The 21,973-nt window shown below is 50.1% G+C and overlaps 1 protein-coding gene across 3 annotated transcripts in view; it reads right to left on the bottom strand.

The window, feature by feature from the left end:
* ST3GAL3 (ST3 beta-galactoside alpha-2,3-sialyltransferase 3) overlaps positions 1 to 21,973 on the bottom strand; it is a 239,393-nt gene that overhangs the window by 116,256 nt on the left and 101,164 nt on the right. For 2 of the 3 annotated variants that reach the window (XM_075555100.1, XM_075555110.1), the window contains exon 3: positions 21,048 to 21,095. The exons of the other annotated variant lie outside the window; for it this stretch is intronic. In XM_075555100.1, coding sequence (XP_075411215.1) covers positions 21,048 to 21,095 — 48 coding nt within the window. The remainder of the gene's footprint in view (positions 1 to 21,047; positions 21,096 to 21,973) is intronic. 3 annotated transcript variants of the gene reach the window in all.

Raw genomic sequence — 21,973 nt, 5'->3', positions numbered from 1 at the left:
AATTGTCTGCAGATTGGCTTTGGGTCTCCACTCCATGCCTCCACCCCATTCACCTTGGGTATGATTTTGTTCTGGGTCTTAGATGCCTGATACCTGATCCCATCAACACCTCGTGATCACACAGGCTGGTGTGCTTCTTCCATGTGGGCTGTGGTGCTTCTCAGCTAGATGGCCACTTGTTTATCTTCAAGCCTTTATATATATTTCAATAGCCGGGCACCATCAGCTTTCTTCACCACATTTACTTATGTGCCCATTTTGTCTTCAGTGATAGTGTCAGGTAGGTGAGCATCACACAACACCGGACTGTTAGAACAAAGCTATGGTAGTTATATAATTGTCAATTTGAGGACTGGGCGTATAGGGGTGGAATCTAGCCTGTCAACGAGGTCATGGCCAATGAAGGTCTGTGTGGGCATAGTCTTCCTCTAAGGATTCTGGAAATTTCGGTATTTCCTCCTTGGAGGTGGGAGACTTTCCGCTCACACCCTGGGAGACAGAGCAGCTGACAAGATCCATGGACCCACCCTGATGCAGAGACCCCTGCCAATAATGAGATGTTTTCAACGCCACTGGGATCCAACGACTTTCTACCCACTGGCCTGTGATCTTCTTCATTTGTCATCATTGCATGTATTTCATGAGTCTGAAGAGGACTTTATAGATTGGTATCGGACATATGGGCTAATATCGGACTTGTGGACTTGATCTGGACTGGGCTGGGATGTTTTCTCAATGTTCAATTGCTCTTGTATATAAATCTCTTTCTTATACACATTTGTGTGCGTCAATGGATTTGTTTCTCTGGTCTACCCAGACTCACAAAAAAGTGTTCTTGTATTGATGGAGACTTCAGTTAAGGCCCAATGTCCATCTGCAACCTTAATTCTTTTTAAAAAATCATTTTATTCGGGGTTCACACAACTCTTTTCACAATCGTACATACAGCATTTGTGTCCAGCGCATTCGTAATATGTTGCCATCATCATTCTCAAAACACCTGCTTTCTACTTGAGCCCTTGGTATCAGCTCCTCATTTTTCCCCTCCCTCCCTTCCTGCTCCCCCCATTCTTAACAAATAGATATAAGTATATAGCTCTATTCCCTTCTTGTTATATATATTTACATATGTACATGCCTGTATTTAGACCTCTATAAATGTCCTTTGCCTCCTGGTTCTTTCTTCTATTTCCTTTTACTTTCCTCTTGTCCCGCTATCACGTTTGCCCTTCATTCAGGTTTAGCATTTCCTCACTGCTACATTGCCCTCGATTAAGCCCCACTGGGCATCGTACGCCCTTCCTTATCTTCATTGATTTTAGTTTACTTGTTGTTCCCTTGTCCCCGAGTTGGTTCCCCTGACCCTTCCTTTCTCCCACCTACCCTTCTCCTGTATCCCCCCAGAACCATTGGTCCTGTGCTTTTCATCTCTGAATTACTTATCTTCTCTAGATAGACATGCAGATACATTAATAAGCGAAAAACTGACAAAGCCAAATAAATAACAAAGGAAGTCAAGACTAACAAAAAACAACAGCAAAAAGAAAGCCACTGACTAAAATGAACTATAAATAGTTCAAGGTCTGTTTATGGCCTTTACGAGTGTTTTCCAATCAAGTCTGAAGGGGTGCCACACTTTTCCTCCAAAGTCTGATTTTTTGTATTCCCCGGGGATTTCCTCACTCTGCTCCCCTTGCTGCTCTGTTGCATGCCCTTAATGTTTTGACCCAGCATGATGAGGTCATATTGTGCACAATTCCCACACTGTGTCTCCAGTGTTGTTCCCCGCAGCGCTATGGTTTAGTGAGGGACGTCATGTATCATGGTGGAGCCGGCCCTATGTTCCTCTCTGTGCACTGGCTGCTCCGAGCAGGAATATTATCCTCGGGGCTTGGTGGGCCAGGATATCCTTACCCTCCCCTTTCCATCCCTTTTCGTTTCTCCCGTGTGCTCTCATCAGACACACCCCCTCCAGATCTCTTTTAAAGAGGTCTTTGGCTCCAATCCCTGGGCTCTGATGAACGGCTACAAGCAAGAGTCCGGGCGTACATGGAACAGGAGCCTATCCTAATCGAAACATGTCCCTCATTTCTCAAGAAACGAACTTCAACAACACTGCTTACTTCAAGTGCTTCTGACCCTGATTTGGACGGAGAAAGAAGGAGGCAACAGGTTTGTGTTAGTCTGGGCAGACTAGAGAAACAAATCCATGGACATACATATATGTATAAGAAAGAGATTTATATACAGGAGGAATTGAACGTTGAGAAACCATCCCAGCCCAGTCCAGTCCAAGGCCATAAGTCTGATATTAGCTCATATGTCTGATACCAATCCATAAAGTCCTCTTCAGACTCACGAAACACATGCAATGAAGCCAAATGCAGAAGATCACAGGCCAGTAGGTAGAAAGTGTTTGGGTCCAGTGGCATTGTAAGCATCTTAGCGCTGGCAGGGGTTGTTATGTGGCTTCTCTGGCTTTCAAGGTCTGGTTGCGTCCATGTGGCTTGTCTTCTGCAATGTCTCCCAGGGAATTCAGCAGAGAGAGAGGTGTCTTCCGTCTCCAAGGAGGAAGTACCGGATTTCCCAGAATTCTCTCAGGAGAAGGCCATGCCCACACAGAAGTCTCATTGGCTGTCTCCAGATTGACAGCCCAGACTCCACCCCGACACTGTCAATCCTTACATGGACGCCGGATTGGGGGAGGGCCACAAGGTTCCAGGGGCTGTTTGGACATGTCGGACGAGGGAGGCTATTCTCTACTGAACATCGACTGGTGTGCTCGGTACTCTGGCCAACATTCCACCCCCCTTTACAACAGCCCCGTGGGGCAGGGACGGACTCCACGTTATGGAGAGGAAATCACAGGCTCAAGGTCCCGACCCCTAAGTGGACCTGCGGAGACGTTGTGAAACCAGCCTGACTCCATGTCTGACTCTGACGCTTTCCCCTCCCTGACGCTAAGCTGCCCTGATGCTGAGAAGCCGAGAGCTGCAGAGCCCAGGAGCAGGGGCAGCTGCCCTGGAGAGCAAACAGCTACTACATTCCCACCACCCGCTGCCCAAGGGTGATGTCAAATGGCCCCAGCCTGGGCCACACAGGGATCGTGGTGGCCAACAAGGGCTGGTCAGAGTGCAAACAGCTCCCACATCCCAAGTCTGGGAAACACACCACAGGAAAGGGATCGATTAATCAAAGACAAACTGAAGTAGGAGAAGCCAGTTCATAAAATAAACCCAAACATGCACTGACCTAGACTAAATTAACTCACCCAGGAAAATAGCTTAGAGCTTCCCAAACTAAAACCCTATCTCAAATGAGTGCATGCTGGGTGGGGGAGGCCGGCCAGAACACTCACGAAAAGACAGAGTCCCTGTGATGTGCTCCCTTGGGGCGTGACGGGGCCAGTGGAGAGCAGAATGTCCTTGTTCCCGAGTATGAGGACCACAGGCTGCTGGGGACAAGCCAAGGTCCCAGCCCGGTGCTGCCAAAAGTGTCTGTCCTGAGAAAGAGCAGATGGTACTGCAGTACTTCCATCCTAGTCCTGACGCCGTGGCACGGGACGCCGCGCTAAGCATCCTGAGCTAAGTGGCAGGAGGGCTATGAGGGACAGCATGTGCAATGCAGTGAATTATTCGATGTGGCTCCTCATGGCGTAGCACAGCCTTTGTGACTCCCTCCAAATGCCCTCAGCTTCCTGATGGGCCTGGACAAGAAGGTGGGGGAAGAGACTGATTGGACTGTATGAGTCAGTCAGTGACTGCTAACAGGGTTCATTGTCATTGTCATCCTGCTGGGTACAAAATGCTTCTCAGGAGCAAGAGGTAGGATCTCACTACAGCAAGAAAGATAAAAGCCAGGGGGCAGGGGTGTGTGTCTCTGGACCCCAAGATCCCTGTACCTTGAACCTCCTTAATCCAGGAGTCAGCTCTGGCACTAATGGGGCAGCAGAGGGGCAACAACAGCAGAACTGGGAGCCAGAGCCACGGGCTTCCCAGTCCCAGAGCAAGCTGAGTGCTCCGGGGCAGGAGGCCGGCCTATGGAGTGGATGCCTGTGGGTACCTAATTGGGGGAGCTGGGTGCCTTCAAGCTGAAGTTTATGCTCTTGAGTCATTCCGTGGCAGTCCTAGAGAGCGTTGTGACATTGTACCAGCAGGGCACAGGCCAGGCCGAAAGGCTGTGGGCCAGAGAGAGGCTAGCCTGTGGGCACAGCCGAGAAGACACTGGTGTTGTCATCTGACCGAACACCTTCTCACCTCGGCTGTCACCTGTTCGTTTCCCTAAGAAGGCCCGTCGTCATGAACACTGTCCGGGAATTGTGTCGCTACTGCAATGAATTAGAGACCCCGGCCACAGAAGCAGAGCACCATGGGAGCAACGGTTGATGTCGCAATAGAAAAAGCAGGTGCAGGCATGTCTGACCTCTGCTTTGGGGCAACAGGTCACAGACGTGGCTTCCACACCATCACCTTCAGAGTTATAGTTGGGTGTCATAATTCCATTAGACCTGTCGAACCTGGCTGACATAAAATAGCATCCTCCGGCATCTCCCTCATGGCTGTGGTAACAATCGTGCCGTGAGGGCCCGCCACCAGTGGCTCTGGGGGTGTTTCCCCCCAGTCCTTTCTAACATGGCGATTTCTCTAAGCTTTTGGAGGCCTTTGTACAGGACAGCACGACAGGGTGGGCACTTCAACTTCACGTCGTGCTTCAGCGCCCCAACCAAATTGACTAACAGAGCAGAAAGCTCAAGTGAAGAATCTGTCCGGAATAGATTCATGCCAACAAACTCAGACCGATCCAACCTTACCTTCCTTGCACCATTATCCCACATCCTTCAGGACCACGCCCACACACACATTCTCCAGGACTCTGTCGGTTCCTATGAGACAACCCCAGCAGTTCTTTAACTTCTGGCTGGGGCGGCATCTGGCCTTCCCCTTTGGTAACTTGCATAGACTTAAGTCTAAAAGCAGTAATGGGCGGTCAGGGGGTTTCCTGGGATTTTCAACAGTATGTTGTATCTGCCCCCGGTAATGGTCCAGATGCAGCCGCAGGAGCTATAGCAGCATGCTCGGTTGGGTTAGTCTCAAGTGGAGGTGGAGGGGCTGATGGTTTCACCGATAGATTAGTTTTTTTTCAGATGGGTGTTAGCTGTTGTCTGAAGGGACTCAATAGAATTTAGAGGCTCAGTATCCCAATCTTCCTGATTATATGTCCACATGTCCCCACCCCAAGTTTCGGGGTCCTGTTTCTTGCCAACTCATGCCCACACTTGAACACTGGGCACCAATCTCGACCGAGCTTTCGCTGGCATTGGGTGGTTTTCAGCGGGCTTTCTTTCGTGGCACACGTGGAGGCTCTGAGGGCCTGTGTGTGGTGCGTGAGCTGTGCCTCTGAAACTCCAAGCTTCTCTCTGTCCTTTAGCACTTTGTCTGCTGTACGCAGCACCAGCCAACCAGCTTCCTCGTGCCTCTCGTCCTGAGAAAACTGCTGGAAACCACTCAGAGCCTCACCCCTCAACAACGCTTCATCTGTTGGCGGTATTCTGGGTACTAACACCGTCAGCTCATGCCACGAATTAACAGCAGTCTCTACCGATGCTGGCAGAATTATCCAGACTGACAGAGACATCAGCAGGGTTCGCAGTGCCGTGAGGCCTTATCACACTTGAAACCCGGCTCAGAAAACTTATCTTTGCAATTTTGTTACTCTAGACGCCACTTTGGGTACCAAATATGTTAGCTGAGTTCTCTAGGGAAGCAAAACCAGTGATCCAAATCAGAAAGAGCTGTCTATCAGGAGAGTGGCCACAGAGCCGCGAGAGGACAACAGCTCTGAGACAGGCTCAACTCCATGGGTGAGATACTAAGCTGGAGGCCCTTCCTGGCTCATACAGCTACTAGGGCTGGGGAACAGGAAGCAGGAGGATGAAGCAAGAGGTTCACAGCTTGTGGATGCAAAGGTAGAAGACAGAGCATGAAGCCCACAGATGGTAGATACAGGGACAGAACAGCATGTCAACCGAGCTCTGATAGCTCCTGGGGTCAGCAGGCAATATGGTGAGCCACTGGCTCAAATCCAAAGAGCTGGACAACACATGCAGGACTCACACCAACAAGGAAGGAGGTGAGTGCTTCTCTCTCTCTCTCTCTCTCTCTCTCTCTCTCTCTCTCTTTCTCTCTCATGAAGTCGTTTATTCCCCAAAGAAGACATCAGCAGGCTGTGACTTGAAAAAGTTGCCTTGCTACACAGGGCAGAATGAAGCTGTTTACATTATGTTAGGTCCGAACTACTGAGGATTCTGGCCCAAGCGAGTTGATAGAAAACCAAACTATCACCCACACTGGGCATGCCAGAAGAGAGAGCAGCAAGTACGGGAAATGGGGGAGGGAGGGAGGTGGGGAAGGAGGGAGAGAGGGAGTAAGAGAGAAAAGGTTCATTCTGTAATTTTTATCTTAAGCTTCATGAAGCTTACCATCTCACAAAGTAAAGTTATAAACATCCACACCAAGCAACTGTTAAATACAATGACTCGTCTTCCCTGAAAATATTTCCCCAGTTGTGAAAATAACACACTCACTGTAAAAATGCAAACAACTTTTCAAGAATGAAGCTAAGACTTACTGGAAACCTGAAGGTAACCACTGCAGTTTGATAACTGTTTTCCCAGAAATCGAAGCACCCCATACATATGTGAATGTATTCATGTAATATTACTCACATGCAGCCTTAATGTACATTCAGCAATATAGTCAACACTTAGGTCAGTAAAAATAGGACTGCATAATCAATCGTCGTGCTGGGATCCACTATCAATGCTCATGGAAGCAACTTCAAGAGACTAAATGATGCATTGCATTGATCAACGCTGCTGCACAAGACCTCTTTCAAGTGTCAAAAAGCAAGGTCTAAGGTACTCCTGACTCAAGCCGTGGTACTCTAGTCGCCTCGTAGGCATGTGGAAGGTGGACCCTGAATAAGGAAGCCTGAAGAAGAAACGCTGCGTTTGTGTTCCGGTGCTGGCCAAGAAGACTGACCAGGGACTGTACCCGGGACCGGGAAGGACCATGGATTGTCAAAGCACAAACAAATCCGTCAGAATGCTCCTTAGACGCGAGGATGGCGAGACTTCATCTCCCGTACTGGGGGCATGTGGTCAGGAGAGACCAGCCCCTGGAAAGGGTACCATGCTTGGAAAAATAAAGGGGCAGGAGCAAAGGGCAAGACCTTGGATGATGGATGGATGGATGCATGCATGCATGCTTGCATGTCGTGGCTGCAATCATAGGCTCAGACATAAGAACAACTGTGAGGGTGACAGAGGACCAGGAGGTGTCTCATCATGCTGAGCATGGAGTCACTGCTGGCCGGCACTGACTCGCTGACACGTAACATCATCAACAACGACCAACTTTTTAATAACCAAACAGTAGTCCATTGTATAGATAAGTCATTATTTTATTTAATCCTTAATCATTCATTCAGGGACAAACATTACTATTTTCAATTTTCCATCCTTCCTTCAACAAATATTCACTGAACGCTTACTGTGCACCACGTATTGTCTGCGTCCCAGGGTGTGGAGAATGACCACATGCAAGTGAACGAGCAGGTCAGCTGACAGCGTGAAGCTAAGAAGGAATTAAGAAGCGCGGTGTCACAGAGGTCGGTTAAGGGGTGAGGGCACCAAACTACTTCAGATAAAAAGGCTTCGGGAGGCCTTTCTGAGAAAGACATTTGAACAGAGAACTGAAGACAACGGACTTCCGTGAAGCTGGAGCGCTGAGGGTCCTGTGGACCGGCTGGGCTTGGACTGTACCTAAGTGCACTGTGAAGTCCCTTGAGAGATCGAGGGGGGACAGCACACGCTGCCACCTACACTGCTGAAAGATCGCTTTGGCTACAACGTGGAGAAGAGACTACTAAGAGGTGGGGAAAGCAGAGGGGACAGTGGTGTTAGAGATGCAGGTGGCCCCAATACAATGATCGTAGAAAAGAGAGAGAAGCAGCTGGAACACCTTTTGAAGACAGAAAAAGGGGGAGAGGCGAAGAAGGGATGAAGGCGCTCTTCTATGTTTGTGGCTTGAACAGCTGGGTTGACGGGGAAGAAGGACCCATCCTCCAGTAGAGAAACTGCACCCTACCCTGCCTCAGGTTCCGGAGGAGGAGGAGGAGGAGCATGGGCATCGCGCCCGCCTATCCATCTGTCCCTCTGAGGCTCCCACCTGTCAACCCAATGCTCTGCTCTGACCCACGTCAGGCCTTTCATCAACAACAGCAAACTGCCTGCCTGGCTACTCCTGGGGGAGCCCTGGTGGTCCTGTGGGCTCTGGGTTGGGCCGGTGACTACAAGGTTGGCGGTTCAAGCCCACTAGCCACTCCACGTGAGAAAGATGAGGCTGTTTGCTCCCTGGAAACCCCACAGTGACAGCATATTGTCGTTAAGAGTGGCAGGGGGTTAGTGTGGCTTAGCTGCCTGGAGAGAAGGTAAATAGCAGCGGTAGTGATCAGAGACGCGATTTCAGAGGCAGGAGCGGTGGGAGAAGGAGACAACAAGCCGAGGGGCCTATACATAAAGTGCAAGTTGGAACGTAGATATTTCACTCCCCTCTTTGCCGGCTCCCTCCCTTCTACTCCTTTCAAAGGAAAAGAGGTCTTAAATCCAGGATACCACGTGGACCCCGATTACTGGTGAGGGAGGGGCAGTCTGTGCCTGAGAAACTCAGCCAGGATGCTCCTTGCAGGCAAGGATGGGTGAGACTCTGTCCCCCATACTTTGGACATGTTGTCAGGGGAGACCAGTCCCTGGAGAAGGACATTGTGCTTGGCAGAGTGGAGGGTCAGCGAAGGAGGGAAGATCCCAGCGAGATGGACTGACAGTGGCTGCATGAGTGGGCCCAGGCACAGGATCAAGGGTGAGGATGGCGCGGGGCCAGCAGCGTTTGGTTCTGTTGTGTATCCGGTCGCTATGGGTAGGAGCCGATGACTGGATGGCACCTAACAACACCAAGGTATTTTTAATCTCATGCGATGCTTATTCCTCAAGCACTCGGTGCAGCCATGGCACAGACGGGCACCCCGAACCCTGCCAGTACCTACCGAGTGGCATTCTGAACCAGAATGTGATGGCTGATACCTGGTCCTCCCCGAGGTCTCCAAGCAAAGGGGGCCCCGCATCACTTCTAGTCCAAGGCTCATGCCTCATCTAGCAATAACCTTCTTTCCCTTCCCTCCTCCTCTGACAAGCAAAAGCTCCCTATGAACTGCTTCCTGTCGACACGCTCTACCACGGTTCCTTTTCGTCTTTCTTTTTTAATGTATTGACAAAGTTCATACTTAGCACTGGCCAGTTGGACTCAGTTTAGATGATTCCAATTTTGTTGGCAACGTCTAAGCGTCATAGGAGTCATTTGAACACATGCCCTCTTCTCCCCGTCAGGCCTGATCAAGGTGATCACCTTGGCCGCGTCACGTCACAGAGCTTCCCCACAGCCCGTTTGATCTGGTGCTGGTTGGCTTTGCCATCCACGATGAACACAAGTGTGACGTCATCTTCAGTCTTCTTCGTGGCAGACTCCAAGGTCAAGGAGAAGTTGATGATGGGCTAAAGGTCCAGCTTGTATCTCCTGGGGGAGCTCTTCCGAGGGTATTTGGGCTGCCTGCTCGTCTCAGGGCCTTGAGCCACCAGAAGGTGGGTGACGTGCGGATCTTCTTTTTGTGTGGCTCTGGGCGCCCTTCAGCACCGCCTTCTTGGCCTTTGAAGCCTTTGCTTTGGCTTTGGTTAGGGGCGGGGCGGGGCTCCTTCTTGGCCTTTGGCGCCATCTCCGTAGAAAACAAGTTTCCTTTTCGTTAAAGTGAAAAGCGTCAAGGAACCGTCTACACGGCTGGCTCTATCTCCTTCGTCCTGCCACTCCACTCCTTCACCGCTACGACGGGGCTTTGTTTCCAGCACGCTCCCCCAAAGGCCTCGTGCAAGGAACCGTCTACACGGCTGGCTCTATCTCCTTCGTCCTGCCACTCCACTCCTTCACCGCTACGACGGGACGTTGTTTCCAGCACGCTCCCCCAAAGGCCTCGTGCAAGGAACCGTCTACACGGCTGGCTCTATCTCCTTCGTCCTGCCACTCCACTCCTTCACTGCTACGACAGGGCTTTGTTTCCAGCACGCTCCCCCAAAGGCCTCGTGCAAACAGCAATGCCATCGGAAGGCTTGGACACGGGAGACAACTTGTTTTTTGGCGGGGAGGAATTTGGCAAAAATTAACCAATTCGCATATGGGAGCTGGAGGCACAGGGAATCCAGGGTGGACGATACCTTCAGGACCAAGGGTGTGAGGGGCGATGCTGGGAGAGTGGAGGGTGAGTGGGTTGGAAAGGGGGAACTGATTACAAGGATCCACATGTGACCTCCTCCCTGGGAGACGGATGGCAGAGAAGTGGGGGAAGGGAGACGTCGGACAGGGCAAGATACGACAAAATAACAATCTATAAATTATCAAGGGCTCATGAGGGAGGGGGAGCGGGGAGGGAGGGGAAAAAAAAAGAGGACCTGATGCAAAGGGCTTAAGTGGAGAGCAAATGCTTTGAAAATGATTAGGGCAAAGAATGTATGGATGTGCTTTATACAATTGATGTATGTATATGTATGGATGGTGATAAGAGTTGTATGAGCCCCTAATTAAATGTTTAAAAAAAATTTTTTTTAATTAACCAATTCGTTCTGTCAATAACTTTTCCACTTTTCCATCTTTTCGTTTCCACGATTATTTTTCTCATTCATGGGGAGTGCTCACATCAAGCACTATCGTACCGCTGCTACCACGGTTCCAAAACACTTTCTTTCTCATTGAACTCCTCACTATCAATTCCTGTCTAGCCCCTCCGTCCCGCATCCGGTGGTATCACTTCTTGGTTACCCTTGATTGCGCCTTTCCCGCGTTTCATGCGCTGTTGTAAGCGAGCCGGGCCCTGGTTCCCGTCCTTTCCTTCGCCCACTGCCCTGGAGTCAACACCCACTCAGGCTGAGCCTGCACAGGGCAGTTTCTGAAGCTGTCGATCTTCTAGGGAGCAGCCAGCCCCACCTTTCTCCTGCGAGCGGCTGGTGGTTCAAACTGCCGCCCTTGCCAGGAGCCCGACACTTCAGCCCGGTAGCGCGGGAGGCGTGCTTCTTCCTTAGTTCCACACGAGGAGAGAGGGCGTCTTACCGCTGTTTCCACTGCTCGGCACCCCGGTTTCTCAGGCCTCCCCTCTGGTCACCCCACTGACACACGGTTTCATTCTCAAAAGGAGTCCTGGTGGTGCTGTGTGTGAGGCACCTGGCTGCTAACTGTGAGGTCAGGGGTTCACTCACTGGCCGCTCTGCAATGGAAAGATGAGGCTGTCCGCGCCTGTGAAGATGTATCGCCTCCTGAACCCTGCCCTGAAGGGTCTCTGGAACCAGAAGCAACTGGAAGGCTGTGTGTTGACTTTGGGTTACTTCTGGGACCTGTTCTCTCGGTCTACTTGGCACTGATCCTGGGTCCTCTGGGCCACCACAGCAAGGGTCCAACTCTCCCTCTCCTCCTCAGACTCCACCCAGAGTTCCAGGCCTGGCTTTCCAACGACTTTCTATCCATCCCCCTCGAACACGGCTGGGGAAGTTAGACACCAGCTTCCCGACGCCAGCCCTGGAGGCTCTGCCTGCAGCTGGGTCTCGCGCTTTGCAAAACCTTCCCGAGGGATACTGGTGCCGAGCCAGGTTAGTGTTCATGGTCGACAACAGGGTCAGTCAACTACAGCCCCTGTGCCAAATCCAGCTGCCAGCTGGTTTTGTTCCGTTTTTCTGGAGCGTGGGCTCATCCATCATTCACGGAGTGTCTGTGGCAGCTTATGCACAAAACAGCTGAACTGATTGGTCACAAACGAGACGGTATTATCCAAAAAGCCCAACATTTTTTACTACATGGCCCTGTACAGAAAACGTTTACCACCCCTCAACTGGAGCGATACTTCTGAAACGATCACGATGACGAATATTTAACACTTCCCAACCTGTGTGGTTTAAGCCAAAAACGGAACAAAGCCCACTAGCTGTGGGGTCCCTTCACAGGCACCCTGGAGGACGGGGCAGACGGGGCCCCTGTAGGGTTTCCAAGACCACCATGATCTTTACAGAGGAGTCCATTGGCACGGTGAGTGAGCAGCAGGCTGCTTACCAAAAGGTACACACACGCGCGCGTGCGCACACGCACACAGACACACACATGGCAGTTTGCGTCTGAACGACTACAGCCCTGGAAACGCTGCCCCCGGGTGACTATGGGTCAGAGCTAACCTCAGCGCTGGGTTCATCTTCATGGGAGGAGCCAGCCACGCCGTTCTCCAGAGAGAGGACAAGGAGGCTCAAAGCCCAGGCTTCCAGTGAGCTGCTGAATCCGAGCCATGCTGCCCTCCTGGACTTTATAAAGTACAGTAACTCCATCCAATGTCAGTTTCTATAAAAGCTTCCAAACTCTCAGGGTCTGCACTTGTGCCGCACCGCTCAGCAGTGGCCCGGGATCACACTTCAGTGAGCACAGGTCCAGAGAGCCCCACGTGCAGGTCAGGTGCATACCTGACCCCAAAGCACTCCTGCTCCTGCTTTGCTCTCTCCAGTACCCAGCCACCAGCTGCACCGTCATCCAAGGCAAGAGCCATCTCATGCCTCCCACAGACACAGGGCTCGGAGGACTTCCTGAGGCTGACCCTGGAGCCCGGGGCTCCTGCCGTTCATCTCCGCCTGCACTGTTTGCAGCGATCTTAGACGCAGGCTGGCGTCCGCGGACTCGCCGGCGGGCTAGGTGGTCTCCGAGGGGCTGCTCAAGACTGTGAGTGCAGTGCACAGCAGTCACAACAAAATGTTTGAAGAAGAAAAAAGGTAGCTATTTTCCAAGAGAAGTTCATTCACATGGATGGAGGGTCCCAGGGCAATAAATCATCAGCCTCTCTCTTGCCAAGCCAACTCAATCTCTCGGCCAAATGATGGAGCTTCCCAATAGATTCCTACCCGTTCTCCCCACGGCACGCAGCAGAATGGTGTTCAAGCACAAATCTTAACATGGCTGGGACTGTCGGCAGTTCCCCGTCACGGTCACGGTCAAGCCGCAAGTCCCTTGGAATGGCGTCCATAGCTCTTCATGACTTGCCCCTTGGCCATTTCTCTCGCTCCTGACACCTGATGCTCAAGGCCTGCCCTCTCCTGTGCCCCGGTTCTGGTACTTGCACCACTCTGCCACAGAGGGGATGCTTGGCTTATTTTTTCCCCATCTTGCTCTGGGATGGGGGCAGGAACTTGCCTCAAAGGGAAAGCCTATTGTTACTGAGCAAGGACCCATTGGAAGCCGGCCACCTGCCGCTGGTGCCCTCCTGTCAGGTTGTAATCTGCCCGTGGCAGCAAGCCCAGCCGGCTCGGCCGCCAGCAGCGTGGTGCTCCCGCGGCGACGGCAGCTCACACAGAGGCTGCTGCTGACCGTACTGGAAGCCAGAACACACCCTCCTGCATTGTCACGAAGTGAGAATGTCCAGGTCCCAAAGCCAGGGGCAGCTCTCACTTTCAAGGGACAAAAGTAAACCGGAAACCAGCGGCTACCAGAGATGAGCCCGAGGTTAAATTATTAGACCTTTCTACCTCAAATAAGAAATCCCCGGGGGGCAGTGGTTCCAGCATCGGGCTCCCAGTAAAGGACGAGTGGTTCAAGCCCACCAGTGGTTCCGTGGGAGACTGAGGAGGCAATCTGTTCCACAAAGAGCCACGGCCCTAAGGAGGCGTTCTGCTGTCCCACAGGGTCTGTCAGAGTCAAACCCACGTGCAGCCGATTTGGTCACATCTAAATGGGGGTGGGGGTGGGAAGAGGGTAAGTCAACCCCCTCCCTCTTGGTTCCCTTAGTGTGCACACATATCCCACTTCTTTGCTATGGGGGCTGGGTCAGGGGACCGCTACAATTTTCTCTTTTCCTCCTGGGTCTCAGCAAGAGGAGGCGGGGGAGAAATAATACAGTTTAGTTGTGAGGGATTTAACGGGGTTAAATGTGACGATAAGAACTTGGGAGCTCTAATGTGGGACTCAAGCCAATTTTGTCATCCTGCTGGGTATAAAATGGGTCATTTCAGGAGCAGGGACTGGGGGGTGGGGCACTCTCACTACTATCAAGCAGGAAGAGCCAGGAGTGGAGCCGGTGCCCTCTTGACCCCAAGATCCCTGTGCGCTGAAGTTCCCGGCTAGAGGCTCACTTGTGGAGCGAGGTGGCTCCAGGAACGCGACTGGAGAAGCTACGGTCGCTGGCCCTTGGAGCTAAGCTGAGTGCCTGAGGCCTGAGGCTTGTGGTGGAGTGGGAGGCCCTCTTGGCATTTATTGGCACCACCAGAGGCCACAGGTAGTGTGGTCAAGAACCAGAGAGTAGCATGCCCATGGGCACTCCAGGCCAGAAGAACCATATCCTGAGCATTTCTGATCCTACATCGCCACCTGTTAACACCCCTACTAGAGCACAGAGTTGTACGGTCTGTGCAGCCATTGCAACGCACATGCAAACCCAGCCGAGAAAGAGGCTGGTGCCAGGAGGGCAGAGGCATGGCTGACCTCAGACTCATGGGAATCGGCCCTGGGCTGACATTGCTTTTGATTCTCCTGAATCCGTGTGAAGTCGGGGTAGTGTGCCGCCGGCACACCGTTCTTACAACCATCAACCACATCAGCATCACACGGCCCTTTCCTCCTCCTTCTGCCCACCTTGACTAACCACTGATGAATTTTGTTCTCTGTATATTTGCTTCTTTTTGTCTTTTCTTACGCATGCGGTTATACAACAGTCCTTTTATGATTGTTCTTTTTAAAAATCATTTTATTGGGGCTCATACAACTCTTATTACTATACATCCATCCACTGTGTCACGTGCATTCGTACATTTGTTGCCATCATCATTCTCAAAACATTTGCTTTCTACTTGAGCCCATGGTATCAGCTCCTCATCCCCCCTCCCTCATGAACCCTTGATTTATAAACTCTTATTATTTTTTCATGTCTTACACTGACCGATGTCTCCCTTCACCACTTTCTGTTGTCCATTCCCCTGGGAGAGGGTTATAGGGAGATCACTGTGATCCATTCCCCTTTTCTCCCCCCCTCCCACCTTCCCCTTCCCCTTCCGGTATCACTACTCTCATTATTGGTCCTGAGGGGTTTCTCTGTCCTGGATTCCCTGTGTTGCCAGCTCTGATCTGTACGCGTGTGCATGCTCTGGTCTAGCAGGATTCGTAAGGTAGAACTGGGGTCATGATAGTGGGGGGGGTGAGGGGAGAGCAAGGGAGGAAGCATTGAAGAACAGAGGAAAGTTGTATGTTTTATCATTGCTACACTGCACCCTGACTGACTCGGCATCCCCACTACCCTTCTGTAGGGGGATGTCCAGTTGGCTACAGATGGGCTTTGGGTCTCCACTCCACCCTCCCCTCGTTCACAATGATAGGATTTTTTTGTTCTTTGATGTCTGAAGCCTGATCCCATGGACACCTCGTGATCACACAGGCTGGCGTGCCTCTTCCATGTGGGTTTTGTGTTTCTCAGCTAGAAGGCCACTTGTTTATCTTCAAGCCTTTAAGACCCCAGGCGCTATATCTTCTGATAGCTGGGCACCATCAGCTTTCTTCACCACATTTGCTTATGCACCCGTTTGTCTTCGGCAATCGTGTCGGGAAGGTGAGCATCACGGAATGGTGGGTTATTGGAACATAGAGTTCTCGCATTGAGGGAGGATTGAGTAAAGGCCCAATGTCCATCTGCTGCCTTAATAGTAAACCTTTAAACATAAATGAACATCGATATATTTCCCCATTGTCACATATAAATGTTTACATATGCACATACCTGTATTTAGACCTCTATAAATGCCCTTTGCCTCCTAGCTCTTTCCTTTGACTTTCCTCTTGTCCCACTATTATGCTGAGCCTTCATTTGGGTTTCAGTAATTCCTCTTGGTTACATTGACCTTGATGGTCAATCTTTTTTATTCAATTATTTCAATAGGAAAATTCAGGAAGAGAAAACTAAGATCTTTATAATATTTTTATAAAGGTATAACATTTTTGTTTAGATGTATTCCTATGTATTTTATATTTTTAATGCTATTTTAAATATGGCGGGTTTTTATCCTTTATACATTTCACTAGTGGTTTTTGCTAATAGAAATGCAAATAATATTTATCCATTGATTCCGATATCCAACATTCTAGCTAAACTTTTATTAATTTAAATAATTATCTTGCAGGTTTTTGTTGGTTTTCTAAGTACACTTATTTATCATCTGCAAATAGTGACTGTTTCCTTTTCTCTAATGCTTATATCATTTTTATGCTTCGTTTGCTTGCCTTACAGATACGGTCCAGACCCACAACAAGAGGCTAAAGTGAAGCACTAACAGTAGACGCTCTAGTCTTGCTAGGCTTATGCTAAAGGGGATGCGCTGACCTTCCAGCACTGGAGAGGACTTGTTACAGCTCCTTTTCCTTCAAGAGGGCTTGTTCTTCCTGCTTGGCGCACTTTCGTTATTTCTTTGGTGGTGCATTTTTATAATTGCTGCTTTACAATTTTTGTCAAGTTAGTCAACATCTGTGCCAGCTCAGCCTTGGCACCTGTTGTCCCCTCCTATGCAAGCTGACATTACCTTGGTTCTGCCTGTGATGCTTAGTTTTGAAGCGTATCCTAGGCACTTTGAAGACTGTGTATGAGACCGTAGGTCTTCCTTAAATCCTGCGGCGGCTTCTGATACTTCTGTTTTAGAAGAAAATATTTCTGATATTTTTTGGTTTCAGTCAACCAGACTTCGACCAGGCAGGAATCACATGGACTGTGGACCATGGTGTTCAATATCAATCCCCTTTCCTAAGCTGGTGTGTGAGTCACCCAGTGTCCCATCTTGGACCGTGATGGTGGTCTGTCTTTAGTTCAACTCTCAACGTCTTTAGATCAGACACGAATGTGCACAGCTTACGATAAGTGAGCCCGGAAGTTCATGAACAACTTTGTGGGGCTGTTTTACTGAGCGACTCTCTATTTCCTCTCCTGTCCTTTCTGGACCTCTGATCAAAGGGCTCGGACTTTAGTTACCAGCATTTCACAGACTGGAAGGCAGAGAGGGGGAAAGGCAACTAGACGTCACCCTTCTTGTGGGGGCCACGGGTGCCCTCATCAGAGAGGAAGGTCTGAGTTGTAGGTGCTTGCCAGACCCACGGCTGCCGGGGCCACTACGGCCACAAGCCTCCACGGCGGATGTCAGTCATTCTCCTTCCTCCTGCTGTTGGAACTCAGCCATTCGATGATGGGAGTCTCTTCCCTACTTTACTTGATCATTGTAGTACTTAATCCTAGGTCTACCAAAAGCCCACTGCTGTTGAGCCGACCTGACTGAGAGACCGGAGGACGGAGTCCAACTGCCCCTGTGGGTTTCTGAGGCTATAAATCTACAGGAGAAGAAAGCTCATCTTTCTCCAGAGGAGTGGTTAGTGGATTTGAACTGCTGATCTTGTGGTTAGCAGCCCAACACATAACCCATTACACTACTAGTGCTCCTCATTAAGCATCTCAACAGATCCAATTTCATCTTCCTGGTTTGGAACTTTATATGAACATACAGCATATATTCTATTTTGTCTGACTGTTTTTTGCACCCAACAACATCTTTTACATTCCTGTTTTGCATCTGTCTGTAGTTTGCACAATTTTACTGATATGCCATGCTAATTATATAAACATAACCCAGTTTACCTATCGATTCTACTGTTGCTAGGTATTTGGATTATGTACAGTGTTTTTATGAATATACTGATATACCTGCATCTTGTACATATAAGCCCCCAAACCAAACCCACTGCCATCCAGCCTATTATGACTCAGCAGCTCTATGGGACGGGGTAGAACTGTCCACTAGGAGAGCAGACTTTCTCCTGTGGAGCAGCTTTGGGCTTGAACTACCAACCTTGTGGTTAGCAGCCAGGCACTTTAATAACCCACTGTGCCACCAAGTGTTCTTTCCTATACAGAACACCTAATATGCACAAGCATGTATTTCTCTTGGAAATATTCCTACGAGAGGAAGTACTGGCTCATAGTTTGTGCATATTCAAAGTTACGTAGAAACTGCCAGAGGTTTTTTTTGCCAAATTAGTGGAGATTCAAGAATTTCCACTGCACCACACCGTCAACATAGGGCTTGTCAAACTCTTAAGAACAGTGGTTCTCCACCTTCCTAATGCTGTGACCCTTTAATACAGTTCCTCATGTTGTGGGACACCCACAACCATAAAATTATTTTTGTTGCTACTTCAATAACTGTAATTTTGCTACTGTTATGTATCAGGCAACCCTTGTGAAAGGGTCATTCGACCCCCAAAGGGGTCTCAACCCACTGTTTAGAGTTTTGCTCTTCTGGTAGGCAAACATTGGTTCAATCACAGTGACTCTAATTAGGGTTTCCCAGGAGCCCTGATGGCACTGTGGGTTAGGCATAAGGCTGCTGTCCACTAGAGTTGGTAATGTTGGTGAGTCAAAACCTTTGGCTCTCATAAAGACTGAGTCTTGGAAACCCCTATATTAGGTTTCTAGGAGTCGGGTTGACCGGCAGGCAGTGGGTTTGGTGCTTCTAATGGAAGCAACATTTCTATAGTTCTGTGGTGTCTTGTTTTTGCTATAAGATAATTTATTACAGCCTAGCCTGTAATTTCCTATAACAATGGAGCATACAATAATTAACAATAGCTGCTTGGTTTCTTGCTTCATGTAACGGCTGGTATGACTGTGGACAATGCCGATTTCCTCGGGACGTCCACGAATCTGCAGTCAAGGAAATCCGAGGGCTGGGCCACCATTTCTATAGTTTCACTGCCGTTTCTGTCTCCGCTTTTGGGAAGTGCCTGTTAGGGTCTTTTGTGAGTTTCGCTACTAGATTATTTCTTTTGTTCCTATTGGTTTCCATAGCTCTGTATATGTTCTATAAGCACACTCTGTTGACCGTGTCATAAATAGCTGTTCTCATTCTAGATTCCCTTCTCGTCCTCTCTTAATGGCATCTCTGGATGAACAGACTTTCTTAACTTTACGGTCAGTCTCTTCCTCAATGAATAGGCAAGTTTTTGTTTCTGTCTAAGAACTCTTTCCATTCGTGCATTCTATCGTAGTGACTTCTGCTTCCCTCCGGAAAGATGGCAATGAAGAATGCAAGGGATCCCGAGTGAGAGGTGGGTGGCCCTGGGCAGATTACTTCACCATTTTTGAGCATACGTTTCTTTATGATTTATAAATACACTATCTGCCTGGCAAAGCTATCTGAAGGGGTCACCCAAACATGTATCAAGCATCTAGCACAGTGTCAGCACGGCGAGGCAGACAGGAACAGTGGCCTCTGTGAGTGTACCCAAGGGGCCCTGCTGACCTACCGTGGGTGATACCTGCAAGGTCAGCCTTGCAAAAGAACCAGCAGCTTCTTGGGAGAAAGACACGGCTTCCTACTGCCCTAAAGTTACAGTCTCAGGAACTCCCCGAGACAGTTCTACCCTGTCCTGTAGGGTCACGCTGGGTGGGAGTCAGCATCGACTCAATGGCAGTGAGTTTGGTTCTGGTTGGGGGGGAGGGGGCGGGTGGATGACAGTCATTGGACACCTTTCCCTTTATCCACATGGCATGAGCCTCTAGCTAGGTTGTGAAATATCAGTCTATTGCTTTCAAGAAGAGAAAAGTGGATTAACTGCCCACAAGAAGCTGCAAACCCTCCCTGGCATTCAGCCTGCTCATCCTCACTGCTCACGTGCGGACTGTTGCAGGTGCAGTTGGGTACAATTTAGTACCCTATCATCTCATCTCCCTTATTTAAATTTGTTCTAGTTTTTTTTTTAGTATTTTTACTTCCTTTCCATTGAGGTTTTTATCTGTTTTACTTTGTTATTCTCAAAGCCCAAGACAGTAACTCGATTAATGGTTTCTTGTGGGCATGGCAGGGGTGGTGGGGGGGAGGGTAGTAGGATAATGGGGAGCTAGTAATGATGATTATACACAAGAAGAAAATGTCCTAAAACTGATCATACAACTCTTCTTGATGTGACTGAACTATCTGGGTTGTATGGTGTGTGAACGATAAAATGGTTGTAGGGAAACAAGAACTACTTAGGAAGCTATCTATCTGAGGACGTTTTCAGACATGTGTAAACATTCTTGCTGTCACAAGATGTGTGCCATCGAATGCAATTGAGAGTGTGTTTCTGAAACTGCCATGCGTGGATGACTGTTGTACAAAGTGAGAACAGATTCACACTAATGCTGAAGAAATTGACATAAAGTCTCCCAGTGTTAGAGGGGAGAAAGAAAGACCCTCAGGCTTGAGGCCCCGAGACGCTCTTCGCACAGGACAGAGGAATGGGGGCCTCCCGGGCTCTCCCTGCTCACTGCCAACACACGGCGTGCGCAGCTGGTCGAGGGCCGCAGGCCCGGGCACGTCAAGCTCCTTGGAGGCTGGGTTACTCGGGGCCCCGGGGCGCGTGGCTGAGGGTCTGCCTGCGAGAGCCCAGGGCAAAGCACAGCGCTCTCGCCTGGAGGGCGTGTGTGTGTCTGGGAGAACGTGGGGCGTAGCGGGGCGTACATCCTCAGCACAGCGCAAGGCTCTCACCAACCAGGCATTCTGCGGCGAGTCCTGGTGGGCGCCTACTCCAGGAGTATGCCCCGAGCTTGGGGGGGCTCAGTGTCCTTTGAGAGGGACGTATGCAAGGACAACGGTGCCTGTGCACAGGAGTCCGGGCCACTCTGAACGAGGCATCTAAAGCCAACCATCCAGACAGCGCTTAAAGGAACTGGATGCCGTGTCCCATGGGGCAGCCTGGGCCCCAGTGAGTCACTGGAAAGGCTTCCGGAGAAGGCGTTTCCAGAAGTTCCAAAACACCGCATGGCCCTCCCCAGACCCGCACCCCCCCACCCCACCTGGGGCTCCACTGCAGGATGGCCCATGTTGAGAGTGGAACAGATGACAGAGGGGGGAGGATTGGTACCTGAGCCTAGTGTTTGTCCAGCGGAGTCAAAGGTAAGAACCACTGAATCTGCAACACAAGAGGACAAGGTCATTGCTTCCTCCTCCTCAGGATCAAAAGAGCAAACAAAACCAGCACAAGCTCCCCACTGGCTCTGCCAAACCCAGGGCGGGCCTCGCTGCACGCCCCAACCGCCCCTGCGAGCCCAGCTCTTGCCACCGGGAGGGCCAGGGCCAGGCCCCCCATTCTTCAGAGGCATTTCCTGCCAAATTGGAGCACACCCCCCGCCCTTGGTAATAAAAAGAAAATGAAGACAGCAAAATAAAGCTTCCCTCTTGCATCTGACACCAGGCAATGACGTTTCCCCTCTGACCTTTCCTTTCTCCTGGCAGCATATTCATTTGTTTACTGTATTATTTCTTCCAAAACAGACTCAAAGTGGCCTCTGAGGGTACAGAAAGATGCAGAAGTCAGAGAAAGGGAAAGCATCATGCAGGCGGGGGGAAGTTAGTGCAGAAGATGCATGCCATGGGGCGTCTACTGAAGTGACACGGGGAGAAGGCAAGAGGGGCCTGAGCTCCCTCCTGAGAGCCAATGCCCAAACGAGAAAGGGCACCGTGGAAAGACCCAGTGCCCAATGACTGCACAACTCCTTGTGATGCAGTTCAACTAGTGAGCCGGACGCGTGAATCACATGTCAACAGAACTATAGAAAATCCAGTGTCCAAATCCATCCATGCATGCTACCGCACTGTAGCCATTTATTGAGCTTCTAGCTAGCTGTCTAGGGACTTCGAGATACTGCAACAAACAAGAAAAGCAAGGCCCTACCCTCGCAGGCCAGATCCCTGTCCTTGAGATTACATTGTTGCTGCTGCTGTTATTCAGTGACTCCAGCTCGGAGCCACTACAGAAAGAACAAGAAAAGTCACCCAATAACTGTTTAC

The sequence above is a fragment of the Tenrec ecaudatus genome, chromosome 1 (genome assembly GCF_050624435.1).
Source record: "Tenrec ecaudatus isolate mTenEca1 chromosome 1, mTenEca1.hap1, whole genome shotgun sequence".
Taxonomy (NCBI): domain Eukaryota; kingdom Metazoa; phylum Chordata; class Mammalia; order Afrosoricida; family Tenrecidae; genus Tenrec; species Tenrec ecaudatus.
Note: the sequence above shows the minus strand (reverse complement) of the source record. Positions and strands in the feature narration are given on the sequence as shown.